This window comes from Bemisia tabaci, chromosome 1, assembly GCF_918797505.1.
Source record: "Bemisia tabaci chromosome 1, PGI_BMITA_v3".
In the NCBI taxonomy this organism is placed as follows: Eukaryota; Metazoa; Arthropoda; class Insecta; order Hemiptera; family Aleyrodidae; genus Bemisia; species Bemisia tabaci.
This window is the reverse complement of record NC_092793.1, coordinates 4,222,434-4,240,439: the sequence shown is the minus strand read 5'-3', so window position 1 is coordinate 4,240,439 and position 18,006 is coordinate 4,222,434. Positions and strand designations below refer to the sequence as shown.

Here is an 18,006-nt window from a genome sequence, read left to right as displayed (position 1 = left end):
TATTTCAGGAATTTCAGGTGAGATTGCGAACAAAATTATCTGAAAAATTGGTATTAAATATTCATAAGTTTTCCGGGAAATTTGTGTCTTATCAAAGGAAATATGGCAACGCCTGAAGGCTCATACGGCGTTCTTCCTTAGCACGGCAGTATTGTTCAACCCCTCGCCATAACACTGAATTTTACTAATCATTCTTCTCAACGGTGTCACTGATAGAGAATCAAACCCATGCATTTGTAAAAATTAAATCATCGTTTATTTGTTATGTACACTAATTTAAAAATAACATTTTAATCTACAATAAGGAAAAACTTGGGAATGTATCATTCACAATGGTATAAAAATTGCTTTAAACATTAGATCCAGGTAGCATCGTGCAGAATTTGCATAGGTGTAAGTCTCAACCGGGTGGATCTATTTTCTCACTTTTGATGGTGTTACTGACTGCTGCAAGTTTTGCCCATTGCCTCATATTCTCCACAGCACCTTCAGACATCACATTCAGCTTAGGGTTCATTTTACCCAACGACTGAAAAATCAATGTAAACACAACACGGAAGTTAACTTTTGTCCACTAAACTATAAAATGTTTTACCTACTTCAGATCCATCTAACTAAAACTTCAAAATCCTTCCGTGAATCTTCCATCATTATCTCGCGCATTGGCGCCTACAAACCTAACAGGGATACTTCACGCATTGCGCAATGCGTGAAGTATCCCTGTTAGGTTTGTAGGCGCCAGGGCGCATGTTGCGCTGGCAGCACGCCGCGCCGCTTTCTGTGTTTGGCTCTAATATTTAAACTCCCGGAGTCGGCGCTTTTCAACTCATTATTTTGAAATGTTCGCACCCTCCGCCTAGATTATTATCATTTACATTAATGGAAAAAAGAAAAATGTTTTAAAGGAAAATGTACTGTATGCTCTGTAAATATTATGGTACTTCCGTGTCAAATTTAATGTCAATTTAATGTGTCAATTTTTCCAAAGCACTTTCATTTTTTCGTTGATATTTTGTGCTCTTACTGTGTTGCAGCGTGATATGCGCGCAACCAAACGCTCAAAATTGAACGTATTTGACTACGAAAGATCTATGTGCGAATGGGTTAAAACCAAAGATTGCGTGCTTCTTAGATTTTTCCCCCTTTTTTAATCTGAAAACTACCGACAAAACGCTTTTGTCAATTCAAAAAAGAAGGAAAACTAAAGAAAGTATTTGATAACTGGAAAAACGCATCTCGCATGCTGTTATGATAAAGATGAAAAAGCATACCGAAACACGCATATTGTTGAATAAGTTTATTGGCTTGGATGCATTTCGGGCTTTGCCCATCTTCAGCAAGCAGTTAAAACAAAACAATCTCCCGCAAACATAGGGAGCAAACACATTGACAGGGCTGCCACTTTATTTGGGGACTCCAAAACTGAAAACACGGCAACTCTGCTAATGTATTTGCTCCCTATCCTTGCATGGATAGTTAGTCTTGATGTAGACGTGGACTCTCAGGATAGCTTGGGATATCCCCTCCATTACAGCCTCAACTTTAATTGAGAGCGTTTTTTGAGCTTGGGCGTTGATTTCAAAGAAAATCAGTGGGGCCATCGTGTTTCTCGCGAACTTTTACACAAGAACCCAAGTCAAATTTTTTGCAAATTCCTCACACATGCAATTAACTTCTCCATTCCGCGGTCCATTCCAGTTTTAAAGGTTATCCAGTTTTTAATCTTTGCAATTGATAAAAATGTAATATTTATTACCGTTTGTGGCACTGTGAAGGTCTTCAATACGGGAACCAATCAGAAATGGATTCACACTGTCTTGACTCTCAGTATAAAGGGACTCTACTGGCGCCTACAAACCTAACAGGGATACTTCACGCATTGCGCAATGCGTGAAGTATCCCTGTTAGGTTTGTAGGCGCTAGAGCGCGTGTCGCGCCGGTCGCCCTCACCCGCCGCGCGCCGAGGCGTGCAACGGCGCTTCAAGCAACTATTTCGCAACAGAGGTTTGAAAGTACGGAGATTTCCCCGCAAAATAAATCAAGATACTACGCCACAAAAAAAGAGCGGTAGTCCAAAAACTCGCCAAGTCCTAGCATTCGTATTTAATAACGTTTAGCATCATTTTTGAATTACATTAGAGAAATAAGTGACTCGATTTAGGCAAGCCTATGAAATCGTCGCTTGGCTGACATAAGGGCGTAACTACACATTGAGATGGGCCCGGAAAAGCATTGAATTGTATGGAAGACAGGGTTCATTGCAGAGTGTAGTTACGCCGTTATGTCAGGCAGGCGACGAAATGACGTCAAGACTTACTCGATACAGCGGGAGACAAATCTCTGTAATCCAAGAGATTTGGAGCTGAGGAAGCTCGTGTTGCTTTTCGCGGTCCATGAGTGCTTGCGGCTGGAGCTTGAGTTCGTTGCGTTCCTTGTCCCCCTGACAGAAGAACTCGGTGGTGACGAGAGTGGCCACTTTCTGTTGGACCTCCCACGGTTTGCTGGACGCTGCCAGATCGGCCGCTGTCATGAGCATCGAGCGCAACAGCTCTCTGTGGTCCTCTCGATCCCAGCTGTAGCTGTGGTCCTCCACCAAGGCAAAAAACCTGTGTCGCAACCTGAATCATTCAAGAAAGGAAAACCCGCGTTAAAGTCCTCCTCTCAGATGCAAAAGGAGAAAAAATCATGACGTCATTCCTTGACCCAACTGCCGTGCTAAGGAAGAACGCCGTATGAGACTTCAGATGCTGCCGAATTTCCTTCGATAAAAACAGAATTCACTAGGAAAATTGTGAATGTTTTTTCCCAAAATTTTCACACCGTTCTGCACGCAATTTTATCTAAAATATTTGGGAGTTTCAAGGCAAAATGTGCTTAAATGTCCTCTAAAATACATGTTTTATCAAGGAAAATTTGGAAACTCTCCAATGTTCATACGGCGTTCTTCCTCAGCACGGTGCAACGAAAATATTGAAATTTTTAAATTGTAATTTTTTTATTATTAAGTTGCAATATTTTTACATCATTTAGTCGATTTATGCAATCAAACAAAAAAATTATTGAAAAATTATTAAAATAAAAAAAAATGAGCTCCGTGTATCAGAAAGATAGGCAATATGCAATGCAAAGAAAAATTGCAGCTTAATTATTCCAATTTCATTGCAATAAGTTTCAATAAATGGGGCCCCTTCAAATAAGAGCTACGCAACATACACAACACTCAGTTGAATTGAAATATTTTTACTGTGTAATTGCTACTTATTGCAATCTATGCTACTTGGGGAGGTTCCCTCAGAATGGTCCACTAGATGAGATGCTAAGTTGAGCATTCTGATACATGCTTCTCAACTAAAATTTCACGAAAAACACAATTCGCGCAACAAAAATTACTGAAATTCAAGATATTAGGACGTTCATGCTAAACGGAACCAGAGGCAGGTGGGAAAGAAGAAGTGAGCTCATAGTTGAGGGCCGTAAGAATGAATGGGAAATATAAAGCGCCAGTGACGTCAGCGGCGACAACCGGGCTCGACGAGCTCAACGATGTCGCATTAACTCATGAGCCCTGTCCACAACGCTTTTGTTACATGCCCACGGCTCATGGGTGCCACATGAAGTTGGCGCTTAGTTCCGTATGATTTAAAGTAAAATCCCGCTTTTCCATTTCCCCCATAAAGAATCACGCCCACTTTTACATTTTTTCTTATGCAGCTTTCTAGAGCACACTCCATCTTCCCAATCCGTCCATAGTTCCGTCTGGCATAAATGCGTCTATTTAATGTTTATTGACGCGTGAATTCAAACCTTCCGCTTTTGAAAACGCAGTGGTTTACGCGAGTCAAATCGCGCACTGAACGCTACCATAACAGTCTCTGCGATATGAAAATATGACCGCCTCGATTTCGGTGCATCGGCTCAACTGTTGCACGTTGTTAACACGGCACGGGAGGAAAACCCGCTCGATTAAAGAGCCCGCCAATATTATTGCAGTGCGCGATTGTAATCACGTACAGTATTGCGTTCCGTGTGACCGGGAAATTCACATATCCCGTAACCGATGTAAACTAAAAGCAGTAATATTTTAGTTAGGAATTAATTTTACTAAATTTCGATGTGAGAATCGTGTTTTGCATGAAATTCTGGCTAAGAAACGTGTACCAGAATGCTTGAATTCGCACCTTGGCTAGTAGTCCATTTGCTTCGCACATAAAGAAAAAAAATCATGCAACTAGTTTTTTGAAATGCAAAATGAGATTAAATGAAATTTTTCATTTGACTCAGCTAAGACCATCAACAGTCTAAATGAAACAAATCATATTACAGTAAGTATATCGATGGCGAAAGAGCGCACCAGTTATGGGTATCTACGTTTGCGTCGCTGCAGACTTCTTGTTACCCACACTTTATTTTCTCTTCGGAAAACTAGCCAAATTTGTAAATTATTGGAATCTTACTTGATTAGCACTGGATAAACTCTAAAGTTGGCTTGTTTTCCTCTGGAAAAATACATTTTCCACTACTTAATCTAGAGTTAAAAGGGTTCTGCACTTTGACCATCGATGTCAATATTTGGTATACACCTCATAGCATTGAACTCATTTTTACTAAGGTAAAATTTGGACTTTTTTGAGGAAAAATTATCGTGAGTCAAAGTTCCTTGTCGAATTCTCGGGTCATTTGCTGCGGATACCAGCACCTGAGAAGTCCACGAAATGCTATGAAACTTTTTCACCAAAAAGGAGCAAATATCATGTCTTATCACTGTCACGCAGTATGTGAAAATATAATTCTTAATATGCTTAAAACTGTATTCGATGCATTTTAATGCGCCGATCATGGACAAGAAAAAGAAAAAAAAACAGAAAAAGAATTTTGTCCCTCCCAAAAAATGGCGGCTAATTTTTTCTCTTTTATAATTTTTTTCCTTCAGTCGGAGGTAATAAGAAATTTAAAAATTTTACTTACTCAAAGTAGGTTGATAAATCAGTCGCCAGTATGCTATGCTTAAGCACTTTCATTACTAAAGCAAAATTTTCAGCTGATAGCGATGAAAAAATGTTCAAATTCTGAAAAAGAAAAGAAAGAATTACTCAGAAGGATAGTCCCAGCTTATGACCTATAACTTGAATTAATTTTGCAAAATTGCAGGCTTGAATTAAAGTCAACGCAATTGCTTCAAAATATTGTATTGAAATTATCTAACTGTAAGTAAACATGAATAAATCAGACGCACAGGTTATTTTATTTCCTTTTCTTTTTTCTGGTGCACAGGTGTGGACAATTTTAACTGACCCGACGTTCGATGCTTGACGTCACAAGCTGTGGTTTCGCTGTTGGATACGGAGATAGATGACATCATGAAAATTAACGACTGCCATAATTTTGTTAACTGACTCACCTCGCTACTAAGGATCATAACAGCATGATTGAAATGGTGGTGTTCCATTGTATTTGTTGTTCCGTAAAGGAGTGCCAACGCCGAACCGGCTCTGAAGACAGAAAAACGCACATCATTTTACAAGACGTTTCGATCTATGATGCAATTATTTGCCAATTTTTTACATTGTATTGCTAATTTTTTGCCAATTTTTTGCATTGTATTGCTAATTCTTTGCTTTTTATCTCTAACTCTTTTAAGCAAGTGAGTCTTGCTCTGCAAATCAAAGGCTGATAACTCAGAAACACAAGGAATCTAAAGTACATAATTTCGACGGCGAAACTATGAAAACATACATCTTGATTGTGGTGTTTCAAAGTTTCCGCTCCTCTATATCTTTGTTAAAGAGTTTAATTGAAGATTTTTATACGAAATTTTCAGGGAACATGCTTGGAAGGGCAATGAAATATCAAACAAAATGTGTTCCAATAACAATAATCAATTATGTCTCAAAAAACTAAATTTTGATAGGTGATCTGCAACGTTGTAAACGGAGATACACGGTTTGATACTTTCATTAGCGATGTAAAAGATGATTACATTGAAAAGATTGTCTGGAATAACTCGCGATTAAACGCCTTCATTTAGATAAGATAGGCACTAAACAAGCTTTGGAGTTCAAATAGTTGTATTTGAAGATAAATCATCCGTCACCTCAGTTTCCTCATGGAGACCAGAGTGTTGCAGTGTTCACTCATTCCATCTATATATTTATCGGTGTGTTTTTCTTTTTTATCCAAAAATATCACAAAACTTGCAACAACTTTTTTTGTTAAGAAATATTGAATGTACAAAAACATGCTCGGCCGAAACATGCCGTTTCTATAACGAGTCATGCTATCCAATCGAACTATATTTTTGTAATTCTGAACTACAACTTCTGGGTCGTCTGTAAAAACACATATGTGCACAGATAAACTAATGGTGCATACGTTGTTACTAATCCGAGCCAGGAATTGTAGTTCCTAATTGTAAAACGTAGTCCAATTGTACGCGCATCCTCATATTTTTCACCTAATGATTGGGTAAGTACCCGTAAACAAGGAAAGACAAAAGCATGAACTCACTTTTCTTGGAAGGAATTATTGGTCCCTCTGTGGTCTAGGTCATGACAGAGACATCCAACGAACATGCCTAATACTTCAAGGTCACTGAACGTGCCTTTCATTTCACAGCCCTGGAAAATACGGGTTTAACGTTAAAAATCGTAAGATGAGATCTATTTTAAAATATAGTTGAGTATAATTCAGTAGCTACAAAGTATATTACTTAAATTAAGTGGAATAACATTGTATTAGACATTCCCGAACAGCCGAGTCACCTACAATATTTCTGATAAAGTTACAATTTTGTTGAAAGAGCGGCGGCAATTCCATAGTAATCGAGAGTGAATACCAATCATTTGCAAATATTCGGATACAATAAAATCTGTATCCAATGTGCAAAACCACTTATCTACATTTGCGACGTTGCAGACCTCCCGTCATATTTTGGTTTTTCATAGAAAAACTAGACGACGTAATTTCTTTAAAACTCCCTTGATTTTTCTTTCCCGTTTTCGGAATATTTTTTATGAATTTCAAGCCATGGAGTGAGTCTGTTCCTCTTCGAAAAAATAAAACAGGAGCAGACATCTTGAAACACTGCAATGGAGATACGTGGTTTCGCACTTTGGCCATCGAAGTGCATTTCTAAATGAGCCACGGTCAGCACTTGCTCTTGGATGCCCTCACGCATTGCGCAATGCGTGAAGTATCCCTGTTAGGTTTGTAGACGTCAATGCACGTTTGCGCAATGCGTGAAGTATCCCTGTTAGGTTTGTAGGCGTCAATGCGCGTTTGCGCAATGCGTGAAGTATCCCTGTTAGGTTTGTAGGCGCCAGAGCGTCGCCGCTCCGTTTGTGTTAAGCTCTAATATTTAACTCGCGGAGTCAGCGTTTTGCAACTCATGATTTTGAAATGTTTGCACACTCTGTATGGATTATTCTCATTATAATTGATGAAAAAAAAATATGTTTTAAAGGAAAATATAATGTGTGTTTTGTAAATATTAAGGTAGTTCCGTATCAAACTTAATGCTTTCCAAAGCACACGAATTTCTACTATTTTAAAATAAAATCGGCTCTGTAAAAAATTAAAATGGCGGCGGATATCTTTAAAAGTCGCATGGCGCTTGTGATACTTCGGCCGGAAGGTGACGATATTACGAAAGAGAGGGAGAAAGAAAAAAATCGGAGGAGTTAAAACAGCGCCGCGCTGGAGAGCGACTAACAACCCCCCCCCCCCCCCCCTCCTCCAACAATTGTGCGCACATAGAAGAAGCGAAATACAGAGATGGACTTGGCTTGGCCTTGCTCATAATCCGACCTCAACTTCAACACATAATTTGACCTCAACTTTGCACGCCTTTTTTAAGCCTCTTATTGAGTTTCCGACGGAGTTGATGCTGTCGACATATCCCATGTAAAATTTTACGCGATAGGGACTAATTACTCCGCAAAGTCTCTTACAAGAGCTCCACTGACGAAAGTTTTTCCTGTTATTTTATTTTTTCCCGCGGAAACGGCGGCGCATGGAAGCGTGCAAGAGCTCGTGGATAAATCCGCTAATAAGCCGGGCAAAGATGAAGTTGTAACGAGGCGTTGAGATCAACTTCGGAGGTCGAGGCAGTGAAGGGGGCGCTATGCTCTCGCGATAGGGAAGAATGCCGTGCGACCCTTTAGACGTTGTTGTATTTCCTACAGTAAAAACCGAATTCACCAGGAAAATTGTGAAAACTTTTCTTCAAATTTTTCACACAGTTTTGTTCGCAATTTAATCTAATATTTCAAGGTAAAATATGTATCGCAGGCAAATAATCGAATCAGGTATTTTGTCAAATGCCCAGATAAAGTGTTAAACATTGCCACTCGCATTGAATTCTGCCTCTTGTACTAATTTTAGACCGAATAATTATTTGTATCCATAGGTAGGAATTATATTTAAAAATTTGCATCATTCTTTGGTTGCCGTAATGATTTTTAAGCCCAGGAATGAATATTGATTTTAAAATATGATGCATTTTTGAAAATACAACGTTGCTGCAATTTTGACAATGAAAAGTATGAGAGCATTTTGAAAGGGAGAATCCTATGATTTCCATTGATAAATCCTTACTTTCGAAATTCTAGAATTTGAAAGCCCCTCGTAAAAACATATACAAAATTCGTGAACTTTCAAAATTTGACTATCTGCCTAGGCATTTGATAAAATTCCTGATTGGACTATTTCTCTCCGACACATTGATGGTGAAACTGTAGAAATGCGTAACTCGGTTTCCGGCGTTGCCTTCCTTTATTTTCTACAGAGAAACTAATGATCGTTTTTATTTTAAAGTTTCAGTGATTTTTCTTCTCTTTATTAAGAAAATTCTGTGATAACAACAAGCCATGATATTGGTTTCGGCCTGCTTTTAATAATTTTGTTTGTTTGTTTATTTATTTTTGTAATTACACATAAAGAATTACTAAGTCCATTTTTAGACCTTACGGGTCTTTACAAATTTTTTCTTAAATTTATTACAATAGAATAGGGGTGAACACCGCTTTATAGATAGGGGTACTTATGAGGAGAGATGATGGTGGATGGATGCTTTTAATAAATAAAATAGAAGCAGGGGTTTCAACACACCACAACCGAAATGCGCATCTCTGCAGTTTCACCATCGATATGCTCAACTTTCCCCCAAAATACTTATTTTATCCGGGAAAATTTGGCAACTCTCGAATGTTCATACGGCGTTGTTTCTAAATACGGCAGTATAGGGTGAGGATATTCGCGATTTGACACGGCCTTATGAATCCATTAAAATGAAGTATCGCTCGGGGAGCGCATTGCGCCTTTTTCATTTTGCCCACCTTCACCTTCAGCCTGCGTTCTTTCTCGGCCAGGAAAAACTCCGGAGGGCCCTACGAGATTAAAACTAAACTTGAATCGAGCAACTTTCAGGCTGCTTTGTCGGAGCCAACCGAGTTTTCCGCTACCTCCGCGGGTGAATAATTCCCATTAAACGCTTTTAAATCAGTTGCGCTAATCCGCCCTTGCATAACTCCGCTACCGTGTTGCCATCAAGACGCTGTGACGCAATAATTGAGGAGCTTAGAGGATGAGGCGCATAAATGCAGTTTTTGAAAAATTGAGATATCCATGAACTCAACTAGAACTATTTTGAAAGCGTATTCTGTGAAAAATTTACGACTAAAATCCAGCTTTTCAGCATCAAAAATTGAGTTTAATTTCCTTTCTGCCATTAGGCCCCATGTAATTTTGAATATACGCGTATTTCATGAAATAGCAAGAACTGTACTTATGCGCCTTGTATCCTAAGCCTCTCAATTGCAGTTCGTTCGCACACCAAAGTAGCATTTTTCGACGGATAGATCGCAATGTTTTGAAATTAAGTTGCGATTTTTTTACGATTCTTCGGCGATAAAATCGCTAGGATCATTAGCATCTTGTCGGAATTCTATTTCTATAAAATTGCGTTCGATATAATCGAAATTTTATCTCAATTTATTACGATTTTTTGTCCGATAATATTGCGATAGATAGGCGTCGATAAAATCGCGATATATTCTCGGATCAAATCGCAACATATCGCGATCACTGCTACTTGTGTTAAGGCAAATCTACACCAGAAGCAATTAAGTATCGAGATATCTAGCAAATTTAGCAAAATTACAGGTTTTACCCGAAAATTTAAGAGAGTAATGGCTCAGTGGCAGCCATTTTTTCACCCTATCTCCTAGAACACGGAGTGAATTAAGCTTCTAGTAATTTTTCCGGATTTTCTTATTTTAATCTTGTACGGCAAAGAAATTCTGTTTTGAAAATTCCAAAAATTACGCCAAGAGGCACATTTCAGTTATTTTTTCTGATAAAATCTATCGTGTGAGCCCCAGAATGAAGTTGAAAGTATACTCGATTGACTGTATCTCTTGGTGCGATAGACCGACGGACTCGCTCATTATTCAAAACTTGAAAGAGAAATACACGAGATAACATTACTTTTTTTTTTATCATGGCAATCCTCAATTCCCAAAATAATTTGTATCTCCCATTTTGAGAAGGGGAATGCCCACACAAATCCAGACAAACAATTGAAAGTCGAACAAGGCAGTCATATTTCAAACGTAGAAAAGGTACTCTGGAACAATAAAATCATTCTGAATCAGCAATCGCCTTCAAATGTGTGTGATACTGCCCGCACTCCTATGAGCACGAATGGTGGTATCGTTTTGTAAGGTGCACTCCAAATCCAGCGTGGTGGTGAATTAGACCATTCTGAAGATTTTTTAGCCTATTTTAAGTGTATAAATGTTTGTTTTAACTAAGATGCTTTTACGGCACGTTTCTTCTTCCTAGTTTTTTTTTTCATTAGTTCTCTCATTAATTTCATGAAATCGCATTTTGGTGAACCTTTATCGAATTTTCGGATGACGTTCTACTGGAAAGGCACAAAATTCACCGAAACCTACCATTTGAAGTAGGAGAATTGACATCTACGGCCTGCAGAGCTGCGAATAATCGACGAGCTTTTTTTAAATCTTCTCGTTTTTTACTTTGCCTCATTCTGCAGCTACTCCTCTTTTTTCCTTCTTTTCTCTCTTTTCGCGTGCAGTAATGAGACGGCGAGAACTGAGAGACCTCTATAACAGTTAGTTAAAGTTCCTGTGAAGAGGTGAAACTAAAATATATGCCAGGTTTAAAAAAGCGCAAGCTCACCATTAAAATTGCGAACATGACTTGAGCCACATTGAAGGCATGCCTCCAATTATGATACGGGACGTCTCTATAATTTTTCTTCACAGTCAGCAGAAACTTGTACAGGGTCTGAAACAAAATTGACAGGAAATAGAAACCTTCGGGCACGAAATGAAATTAGAGTGAAAATAGAGAGCATAGGATAAATCTTTGGTTACGACACTCCACATGTTTTGTTGGTTAGATGAATCTGAAAAACTGCGCGTTTTCCTCTGAAAAATGGAACGGTAGCACCAAGATAGACTCTTCACTTGTTTGCTCAGTTGACAAATTGCAGTGAAGCTTGGTAATCGTGTTGCAATTTTCAACATTTAAAAACTGAGGCATTTTAGGCATATAGAGCAATTGAAGAAAATAAAAAAACGTTATTGCTGGAAATTTTTACTGAATATTTTGTTTAAAACAAAGGAAACAACAGTAAAATACTAATAGAAATTGCTCGTTAGTTTATCTTCCAAATATTAAAACGGCTGAGAAAAATGCGAAGGTCGCAAATCGAGAGACGTGGTTTTTGACATTCTTTATCGCAGATTACTTTCACGTTGCTCCAAATATCTTCGTCATCCTGGACTTGGCGCTGAACGGTCTACTAACCGGTTGCGAGGCGTGCTTTGCGATGTATCGATTGATATGCCATTTAAACAGATGGAAAAGGATCGATAAACAGGGTGTTCGCAACGGATACCTTAATAATCGTTTTTTTATCATAACTTTAAACAGGGAAAAATCAAAAATCGATCATTCACGTCTCGCCACTGCTATTGACTCTTCCCCCTTTCTTCAAGTTTCCAGCCTTTTACTCTGCGAAATAGAGTTGTCGGCATTCCAATCGCATTCTCTACACGTGTAAAATCAAAGAGGTGACGAATTCGAAGAAAACTAACAGAGCTGATGTGATAAATCCCGAGGAAGGTTCAAATGAGAGAATGTGTGTGCAGACGTTACTGCTGCGTAGGTGGTGGATGTGAGCTTTAGAAAATCGAAAGTTTCATGAGCGCGTATATCTATTTATAGCCAACTCTTTCCCAAGGTGGGTAATAACTTCTGATTTCATCTAGCGATAAATTGGGCCAATCGCGGCTCTTTGTTACATGAATCTCCAGTTGTGTGTGTGTGTGTGTGTGTGTGTTGACGTCACATATTTAAGTGATTGAAATGTTTAAGGGTGAAGAATCTCAACGCTTTTACGATGTTTTTGGGCGTGCAAAATTGTATTAATAACATTGTGATGACGCAACCATAAGGCGCTCTGCGTATCCTCGTAGAATTATTCGTTTAAAATCTTACGGAAGTTCTCTCGCTCACATCTACCTCGATCACATTAAACACTCGAAGTGCCGGCGTGCCGTTGCGCTTCGAGCTACTATTTCGTCACGGAGGTGTTGCACAATATCATTTGAGATTGAAGGCACCCCAATGTATCATGATTGATGGCATCAAAGGCGAGAAGTTCCTCGCAAATTAAATCGAGTGACGACTACAAAAAGAGAGCGGTTGTCGAAAAACTTATTAAGTCCTAGTATCCGTACTCAATAACGTTCGGCATGATTTTTGAACTTCATCAGAGGAAAAAGTGACTTTATTTAAACAGAAATATGCTCAAATTCAGCGCAGAGAAGATTTATTTCTGAATCAGTAAAGAAAATAATGCTTGTTTAGAGAGGAAAAGTCACTCATATCAAGCAGAAAGCCGCTTTCATTCAGCGATTCTATTCTTGATTCAAAATAAAATCTTCTTGGCGGCATACTCAAGAATGTTTCTACCTAAAACGAGTCACTTTTCTCTCTAATGTAATTCAAAAATTATGCTAAACGTTATTAAATACGGATGCTAGGACTTGGTGAATTTTTGGACTACTGCTCTCTTTTTTTGCCGTAGTATCTTGATTTATTTTGCGAGGAAAGTCCTTTAAAGGATGCCTGACATTCTTGATACGTTGGAGCGCCTTTAATTTCGCATGATACCGTGCAACAATTCTGTCTCGAAATAGTTGCTTGAAGCGCCGTGGCAAGCCGCAGCGCGTGACGGGCGAGGGCGACACGCGCATTGGCGCCTACAAACCTAACAGGGATACTTCACGCATTGCGCAATGCGTGAAGTATCCCAGTTAGGTTTGTAGGCGCCGTTGAACATGCCGCGCTGGCAGCACGCCGCCGCGCCGCGCGCCGTGAACAGCTCCGCTCTGTGTGGCTCTAATATCTAAACTCGCGGAGTCAGCTTTGGTCAACTCATGATTTTGTAATGTTTGCACGCTTAGCATGGATAATTCTCATTTAAATTGATGAAAAAAAAAAATGTTTTAAACGAAAATATAATGTGTGTTTTGTAAATATTAAGGTGGTTCTGTGTCAAATTCTATGATTTCCAAAGCACTTCAATTTTACCTTTTATATTTTGTGCTTAAAACCAAAGACTGCGTTTTTCTTGGTTCTTTTTCTCTTGTATTAATACGGGAAATGACGATATCAGTAGCGAGGCGTGAATGATCAATTATCGATACTTCTCCATTTGAGCAGTGGTAAATAATCGATTATTAAGGTGTTTGTTGCGAACAGCCTGCTCATTGGATCCTTTTCCGTAGGTTTAAATGACTGCAATGGTCGATATATCGCAAAGTACGGCATGACCGCACTGTAAATGAAAATTCCTTCGTTGCAGTGACTATTAAGAATTTTTAAAATAATGCCGAAAAGAGGAATAAAAAATGTATGAATTGGAAACTTTTTTTGAGATATTTGACTTAAAATGTACGTAAAATTTAAGTGAAAAACATAAGATTAAGAGTTTTTTTTTTTTTTTTTTTTAAAAAAAAGTTGTATTTAAAATATCGCTACTACCGCGAAACTGTCTGAGTTGTATCCAGCTACTTGAAGTAAATTAAATTTACAAGGGTTCTAAGCAACGAATTATCGTCAGAGAATACAATTTATCTGAAAGCACATGAATTATGGAATTCGCAGTCTCCTATTGAGAAATGGACCACTAGACAGGGTATGAAATTTCAGCATTCTGATACATGTTTCTCAGCCAAAATTTTACGTAGAATACGTTGCGCACAACGAAAATTACCGAAATCAACTCCTTACGAAGATATTTATTGATTCTTGATGCGTGAATTCAAACCACCCGCTCATGAAAACTCAATGCTCTACGTGATTCACATCGCGCGCTAAACGTTATCATGACAGTCTCTGCGATATAAAAATCTAGCAACCTCAATCTTGACGCTTTGGCTCAGTTATAGCAAATTGCTAATAGTTTGAACAACACATGGTGGGAAATGAACATTGCTCGATTGAGGAGCTTGCTGAAACCGTTGTAGTGGGCGATTTGACTCACGTAGAGCTTTGAGTTTCTTGTGAGCGGGCAGTTCAAATTCCTCGTAACCAATGTGAAATAAAAACGTTAATATCTTCGTTAGGAGTTGGTTTCAGTAATTTTCGTTGTGTGAATCTTTTTCTACGTGAAATTCTGGTTAAGAAAGATGGATCAGATCGCTTAAATTCGTACCTTGTCTAGTGGTCCATTATAAGTGTACAAGATTACTAGTTTGATTATACCGTTTTTTACTGTGTTTTCAAAAGGTGAAAAGTGCACGAAGTGGGTACAGATTCAGCGAAGATATGAGTTACGTACCTCTTTATCGATTGCGAATCTCTTGACGAGCCCAAGTTCAAGGAACATGCTGACTGCCCCGAGGAGCATCTGCCGCTCGTTCAAGGCGAAGTCATCGAATGACAGCGAGTACAGATTCAACTCGTCCGCCGCCGGCACTTCCAGCTCCTGCAACACAACCAAATACTCGATGACATTTCTGCCGTGTTAAGGAAGAACGCCTTGCGAACATTCGAGAGTTGCCAAATTTCTCCGAATAAAATATGCATTTGTGGGGAAAGTTGTGCATATTTTTCCTCTACATTTTCAAATATCTTAGATTTCATTAGGAACAAATTTTTCTGAAAGACTCGAAGAAAAATGTCCAAAATCCGTTGCTCATTGAAAAAGATATGGCAACGTCTGAAAACTCAAACGGCATTTTTCCTCAGCACGGCAGACAAGAACCAATGCGCATCAGATATTGAAAAATTCAATTGAGCACATTAATTACTTATATGAAAACTTTTGTGCGGATTAATGTGCAAATTTTAGTGAATTTTCTGCATCGTGCGAAGCAAATTTCTTAAAATTTTCAAAGGAATCCGGACAAACGTTCTTTTGTAAAAATTAAATTACTGAGTTAAATTTGGCAATGGCTGATGTGGTTTGGTACCTCTCTGCTTAACGCGGTCGATTGTTAAATCCTCTCAGCCTTTTGAACGCACGTTCCTCCCAAAGATCCAATAAACAAGGTATACGAAACTAAGAAATCACATTATACATTTCTTTATAAAAATGAGGGGTATCAATTAAGGCCGGGTACCCTATCCAAGTAGCAATGATCGTGATAAGTTGCGATTTGATCAGAAAATGTATCGCGATTTTATCGACATGAATTTGTAGCAATATTATTAAGCAAAAAATCGTGGGAAATTGAGATAAAATTATGATTTTATGGAACGCGATCTTACACAGAGAAAAGATCGTGCTAAGGTCGAGGACAATTGGTCAGATCATGAGGATCCTCGCGATTTTATCGCCAAAAACAGGAAAAAAATCGCATTCTAATTGCAAAATATCGCGATTTTTCCGTTGAATAATGCTACTTGGGAAGCGGAATTTCCTTCAACCGAACGCGAGCTTTGGAATTGAGGGATAGTATCTTCATTTTTTAAGGCTTGAGTGCACGGATAAACAGCTGTGGAATTAAAGTCTCGAGCGATGTTAAAAATCTGCGCGACAACTCTTGAGTGTTCAGGGCCGGATTAAGGGGGTGGCCACATGGGCCGCGGCTCATGGCGGCAAAATTATAGGGGCGGCAAATTTTGCAATTTCTTTAAACAAAAAATCGGTACAAAAAAATTGGATTCAGAATAAAATTACAAACAAGAAAAGGTGACATAATCTCTCATTTCCTGAGAGTTCATTAATATTTAATTTTGTCGTATTTCGGTGATACAAAAGACTGCGCACCTTTAATTAGTTGAGTTAAGAGAGAAACCAAACACGTAATTTGGCCTGGAGCGGCGCGGCGCAGAGAAAATGATGACGAGGACTTGAGATGGAAAGGAGAAGCCCTCGGCGCGGCGGTCGGCATGTAACACACATTAGCGCCTACGAGACTGCATGAATACTTCACGCATTGCGTCAAACACAGTACGGTCAACAGCGGTCGGCGCGGCGTGAAACGCACAGTGCCTACAAGACTACATGAATACTTCACGCATTGCGCCAAACACAGTGTTGTCAGCGCGGCACGGCGGCGGAAGTTAAAATTATTAAACCACATTTATGTTTGTTCTTTCCTAATTTTTTAGTTAATTTCTTACAAATGAAAGGCCTTGTCCACACAGAGATAGGTTTACGAAACTGAACTTTCGCGCGAAGTTCTGTGAACTTTTGCTAGTAGTGTTGACAGGGCTTACGCAAAAAATGTGTCCAACACGAGTGAACGCGTCTTATGCACCTTTCTCCCTCCGGCACGTTCACTTGATGGTTTTTTTGATGTTTCAAAATGAATGAGAAGAGGGCGGCAAAAAAAAAAAAAAAAAAAAAAAAAAAAATCCGGCCATGTGAGTGTCGATATGAACACTCCGACTGTTAAATTTGCACCCTCATGGATTTGACTTGACAGCCTAAGCGTTCATATGAACACTTCAGAGTTGCAGCACACATTTATAACATGAGGGTGTTAATTCAGCAACTTTTTTTTCGTGAACCATTTTTGCGCGTTGTTGATCTTTGTGACAGAGGGATGAATGTGCTATTGATCTACCGACCTTAATTCCTGAGAAAACTCGAGCACGCTCTTAAATGCAAGTGTTTTTTCCGTAAATTGAATTCAATGAAAATTTTCGATCGCCATCGGAGGTGGAAAAACCTGTCGAAGATCAAGGCTCATGAAATCGACGAGCTTTCATCAAGCCCTCCCCCTCAAACCGTAGCAAGGAGAAAGTGAGTAAAAAAGGCAGCACCGCTAAATAAAGGTAAGATGAATAGGGAGGCGTGAAAGGTGAACTGTGGAGGAGGAAGTATTATAACTTGACGTTTAGCGATACAATTATGATTTAATATAATCCGGTGATAAGATATAATATTTTTAGTAACGTGGTATTTTCAGTCATGCCCTGCGTTTTTCATTGTATGTCGCACTATCATCGTGAAGGGCTACGAAAAAATTCTCCTTTGTATGTGAAGTTGAATATAGGTACTAGTTTCCACTCGCGTCAATGTAGGGAAAAATGACGAAGGACTACCCTCCTGTCTCGATATAAATAGTTCAGATATAATAGGACACAAGAGGCATTTGAATGCTTGAGTAATCGAGGGAACAATAAATAAGAGAAAATGAAGAGGCTTCGTTTGTTTGCTCTGGGAAATGGTGCCGCGGCTCAATCGCCGATTCCAATTTCCGAAATGTGATGCCAAAAGTAGACGATCGATTCTCTGCCGATGCAAATACCTCTTCCCCTTATATTTTCCCGCCACACCACTACCAGAGCAAAAACTGAATACTTTCGATATAAAAATATCAAAAACTGAATTCTTTGACGTTTATTTCTGCTGTGATAGCGAAGAGAGCCATAAGTCTCAAATTTTCGAAATCGAGTTTCCTTCAAAATTTGTCGAATCTCCAATTCGATTATATTATCGAAAAAGCTGAAACAGCA

At 38.9% G+C, this 18,006-nt stretch overlaps 1 protein-coding gene across 1 annotated transcript in view; it reads right to left on the bottom strand.

Moving 5' to 3' along the window:
* Nucleotides 1–233: 233 nt before the first annotated feature.
* LOC109032212 (dual 3',5'-cyclic-AMP and -GMP phosphodiesterase 11A) overlaps nt 234–18,006 on the bottom strand; it is an 83,139-nt gene continuing 65,366 nt past the window's right edge. Inside the window, exons 11-17 of the mRNA XM_072303692.1 lie at nt 14,876–15,022; nt 11,200–11,307; nt 6,505–6,614; nt 5,399–5,489; nt 4,966–5,066; nt 2,318–2,618; nt 234–529 (exon numbers count right to left, since the gene is read on the bottom strand). Of these exons, the coding sequence (XP_072159793.1) occupies nt 401–529; nt 2,318–2,618; nt 4,966–5,066; nt 5,399–5,489; nt 6,505–6,614; nt 11,200–11,307; nt 14,876–15,022 (987 nt within the window). The 3' untranslated portion in view covers nt 234–400. The remainder of the gene's footprint in view (nt 530–2,317; nt 2,619–4,965; nt 5,067–5,398; nt 5,490–6,504; nt 6,615–11,199; nt 11,308–14,875; nt 15,023–18,006) is intronic.